Genomic DNA, 4,586 nt, shown 5'->3' on the forward strand with positions numbered 1-4,586 from the left:
TGAAACTGCATGAATGTCAATTATACGTAGAGTTCAAAGAAATCTTCCTAATCCTATGCACAAAAAAAAAAAAATCCCTTTTGTGGGGATCGTAAAATAATATTTTTTTTTAATAATAAAAAAAAGCACCGTTAATGTAAGGAGCAGCACTCATAACCAGTCGTGGTCACACCAACCCAATCTTCCTCTTATATGAACAACAAATGATGGTTACAACATATATCTCATAAATTTACCAACCAAAAAAAAAATTTACAACACAATAAATAAAAACAAACAGAAAAATTATTTATTAGCCCAGATAAAAACGGTGCAACTCCAACTGCTCTTTTTACACTTGTCAAGCAGCTGGATCTACCTATTCTCTGGCACCCAGATAACAAATAATAAAGAACAATAATCAAAAGAAGATTATATAATATGTAACAAATAGGATCACAATACCTTATTCTTTTTTAGCTTCAAATAATTGGCTTCCAAGGGTCACAATAGGGGTTCTTTCTCCCATCACTGTCGTCAAGTTTCTTTCTTTCTCACGTATTCGATCAATTTCCATCATCACATAGCTCATTGCAGGTCGTCTCTCACTTGAACTGTCAATACATGGAACTATCAGTGACATAAACTCTTCCATGGCTTCTGCTGTATAATTGCTTCCCATTCTTTCGTCAACTATGCCTGACATAATCCCAGGGTCTTGCTTACTTTGCACCTTCATTGCACCAAAAAATATCAGACACACACATCAAATATCACAATGCTTTATATATATACATGTATATATTAATTGTGTAATTTGTGTTCATTGCTGTGAGTGAGACATGGAGTTCTATATCCATGACATACCCATTCAACTAGATTCTGATTGGAGTCTGAAGATGGTGATTCAGTTGCTTCTCTCCCGCTCAACAGTTCCAGCAAAAATACCCCAAAACTGTATACATCACTCTTTTCAGAATATGTTCTGAATTCTCTCACTCTGAATCAAGAATGTGCCATTCGGAATTTAGAGAAGATGCATAGATGCATGAAAAGAACAGAAACAAATCAAGAGAGATATATACAGGAGCAAGGAAGATTTCATCTGCCGCAGCTTGAGAAGATGGCCCTGCAATTTCAACTCTTCCTAGGATGTTGCGAAGCCCTGCATCTGCAACCTTAGGAATGAAGTTTTCATCCACAAGAACATTGGCTGTTTTGAAATCCTTATGCACCAAACGAGGGCTTAAGGAGTGAAGATGAGCCAAACCTGTGCACAATAGGTCCTATGATGAATGAGCATTTTGAAACGTAAAACCTGTTATGCATACAGGATGTAGTAGGAAATAAATGAGATTTAGGAGGGCTTACAAAATGAATTTTTGGGGTCCATTTAGAAACTTGAGTACTTTTATATAGGAAGAGAGAGAAAAATGATACCAGGAAAGCCACAAATGCTCACTGATTTTGCAGAGGATCACCTTTAGCTGCACCCAGAGCTATGGAAAGTCTATGCTTGAATTCCAGCTTATCACGTGATTGTTGAGCAGCTCCTACAAATAAATAAGTCCCAGGCCTTAGCTTTCAGAAGAAAGTGTATATTAAGCTAAAACAAGACAAAGTACAACTTTACAGCATGCAGGATGATCTTTGCATGCAGGATAAATCCATGGTCCACGGTTCGACTTTGCAGATATACAATACAAAACTTCATTTAAAAAAAAAAGAAAAAAAGTGATACAGTAACTGCACAGAGATTTACCATACAAGTGACTGGAGACGCTCCCATTAGGCACGTACTCATATATGAGAAACTGTAGATTGTTTTCCTGGCAGTATCCCAAAAGAGTTACAAGATTTCGATGTTGAAAGGATGAGAGGAAGTGTACCTGAAGTAAAACTCAGTACTGTTAGGTCAAACCAGGAGAGTAAACAATAAGATATACCCTACCGACTATGTCTATAGGATCCTAATCAAAATTCTCAAGCAGAAACAAACATAAGACAGGAGGAGGACCAGAGAAGTCGGATTGATGAGATTTCTATCTTTCAGGGAGCATGCAGTACTTAAATTATATATTTCTCAGCACCTCATAAAGTGAAGTCTTTTTGGAGCATAATTGAACTGAATGTTACCTCATCTACAAATTCCTGACTAGGAAATCCATGGCGCTTTTTGATGGCTACAAGCATTCCATCATGAAGTAAACCCCTGTAAACCTCCCCAAATTTTCCTTCTCCAATCAGATTTTTGTCACTGAAATTTTTTGTAGCGTGAAACAGTTCTTCAATCTCAAAACGCCTAGCATCTCTTACTGTTAACTCTATCCCACCATGTCTTCCCACTGCACGAATTGAGGCCAAAACCAAGAATTGATTGTTCTTTGTATCATTAGAACCACCTTAAGGAAACTTGCAAGTGTTGGTTATACAAGAATATTGTTGTTACCTTGGGAAGGTTCAGAGGACCCTGTCTCTGAATTTCTAGAAACACTGCTCTTGTGAAACAGGCAGAACCATATCAGTAGTATAACTATCCCTACCAATGCCACGGCTCCTGCAGCTCCTCCAACCGCTGCTGCAAGATTTCTTGACATCTGATAATGGGGATCACTGCAATTCTGCTGTTCAATATTGTGCTGACTCTATACACATAAGAACCTGGAATCCAACATGTAGCAGAAGATCACAATCTATTGACGGTGAAACTCAAGCTCAGATTGAAGATGTGACATATTGCAAATGAAGAAGGCATGCAGTTAGTATACCTCCTACAGTTTGCTAATGATAATGAGGTTAATGAATAGTTTCAAGCAAAAAGACCAGAAAATTTGGAAACTAGTTGAGCTCCAGCTAAATGTATGTCTGGTTCTAAATGACACCTTGACTGATATTTTATCTGCATGTGGTTGATAAATTGAACAGAGAGCCACTTTTTTGTCCAAATCAGAGGAGCTGTGTTACCAGATAAATGATGAGGCAGGATCTCAGAAAGCCAGAGCTTCATTTACCAACGAGGATTCGATTTAGGCTCCAATGCACCATCACCGAAATCGAGATTCATCCACATTCCCCCATATGAAGCAGTTGTCTGTCTTTGATACAAACTAAACAACCAAACAGAGAATTTCAATAACACAACAAAGCAGAAAGTAGGGATTTTAGCATCAAAAGCATAAACAAAACCGCTTTCAGATCAGACACAATTCTTGGAAGTTTCAGTTGTTACCAAGACAAGACAAGACTCGCGAGGTCCAAATCAATGTGTTTCTTCAAAGGTGGTGATCAGTGGTGACACTCTGTAAGCAATGAAAACCCAGAAGAAGAACCACGCTCTCGATCTCCGTTGTACTTTTATTAAATTAATTAGAAATGCTCTCTCAGTGTACAATCGTCGGATGCAGACAATGCCGACAGAAAGTGACCTTGCGCCGACAGCACACTACAAGATTTATTACCAAACAACCCAATTCAAAATCATCAGCATATACATAGAGCTCTCGAAAACTAAGAAGCCTTTTATTCTTTTATTGTGACCAGCTGACCAAATTCAATTCTCTCAGAGTTGAACTCAATTTGAAATAGAACAAAGACCAGAATAGGAGGTGAATAATAACAACAAGCACAACCACAACCACCAAAATAATAATATATGAGGACACGCAGGGACAAGACGAAGAATTTATTTAATTTTATTCAGTTTCAATTTTCTTTTTTGGGGTGTAAAGAGGCACAATTGTTGTATCGTATCTCTATCACATCTGGCTGGGGGCTGCCTGTCACAGATTCACGCTGGTAATACAACAGCACAGAGAAGAGAGGGGTGGGGAGAGGTAGAGAGAGAGAAACAGCCCAGTGGAGGTGCAAAAACGCAATGATATAGCTACGTATTTACATAAAGATAATATTTTTATACTGAAAGAGGAAACAACATCAACGGCTGAGAAATGAGAGAAAGGAAAGGGCATAGCTGTGGTTTGTTTGTATTGTGGGGTTGCTGTACCCCACCAGCCAGCTATGTTGACGTTGCTCCTACTGAGCATTTTGATTTAGTGCTTATCATATTTATACAAAGTGAATAAAATTTAGGACAAAGCAAAGAATCATATGTAACGGCCAGCCAGCTCTGCGGCTGTACTGTACCCTTTTAGCTTTTTTTTTCTTTAAGTTCCTATTTCATTCACCAGTACCAACACTTCGGATTCTTAATCTTATCGTTGGGAGAGAAAACAAAAAAAAAAAACCAAAAAACAATGCTTGTTAATATTTTATGATATTATAGGTCAAGAGAACTCCCCAGAAATGTAGCAGTTGAGGGATTTAACTGTTCCCCCTTTTTTTAAGGTTGCCTTTCTTTCTGTGAAGAAGTAAAACCAGAGAAGTAACCTTGTGGGGGTTATATCAGCAGCGACGTGAACGAAACATGGGATGATTGGCTGTGATTTGAAAGATTCTTGACTTGATGAAAGCGGAAACTATTTTGGCTCAATGATTTGGTTCCCTTTCTGGCTTACCAATTTATGAAATTCCACTCTGTAATCGGATTTCTCTTTTGTTTCTGGTTTTTCTGGTTTGGTTTGGCCCCTTCTGTCATCATCGTTGGCCCT

At 38.2% G+C, this 4,586-nt stretch overlaps 1 protein-coding gene across 1 annotated transcript; it reads right to left on the bottom strand.

The window, feature by feature from the left end:
* Positions 1-267: 267 nt before the first annotated feature.
* Positions 268-4,338, bottom strand: LOC114745791 (putative serine/threonine-protein kinase). The gene is made up of 9 exons (XM_028933958.1): positions 3,209-4,338; positions 2,862-3,086; positions 2,429-2,750; positions 2,116-2,324; positions 1,742-1,868; positions 1,461-1,532; positions 1,045-1,249; positions 847-979; positions 268-712 (listed from the first exon to the last, which is right to left on the bottom strand). The coding sequence occupies exons 3-9, from the start codon at positions 2,574-2,576 to the stop codon at positions 446-448; spliced, it is 1,161 nt and encodes a 386-aa protein (XP_028789791.1). The 5' UTR covers positions 2,577-2,750; positions 2,862-3,086; positions 3,209-4,338; the 3' UTR covers positions 268-445.
* Positions 4,339-4,586: the final 248 nt, after the last annotated feature.

This window comes from Neltuma alba, unplaced genomic scaffold (genome assembly GCF_004799145.2).
Source record: "Neltuma alba isolate B1F8T4 unplaced genomic scaffold, ASM479914v2 tig00004807_pilon, whole genome shotgun sequence".
NCBI lineage: Eukaryota > Viridiplantae > Streptophyta > Magnoliopsida > Fabales > Fabaceae > Neltuma > Neltuma alba.

What these genes read in the sequence shown, in the direction of transcription:
- LOC114745791 (XM_028933958.1), bottom strand. Translation starts at nt 2,576, where the DNA reads ATGTCAAGAAATCTTGCAGCAGCGGTTGGAGGAGCTGCAGGAGCCGTG. An exon ending in GTCAGGAATTTGTAGATGAG is followed by an intron (nt 1,869 to 2,115) that starts GTAACATTCAGT and finishes GTTTTACTTCAG; the next exon opens with GTACACTTCCTCTCATCCTT. An exon ending in CGTCTCCAGTCACTTGTATG is followed by an intron (nt 1,533 to 1,741) that starts GTAAATCTCTGT and finishes ATTTATTTGTAG; the next exon opens with GAGCTGCTCAACAATCACGT.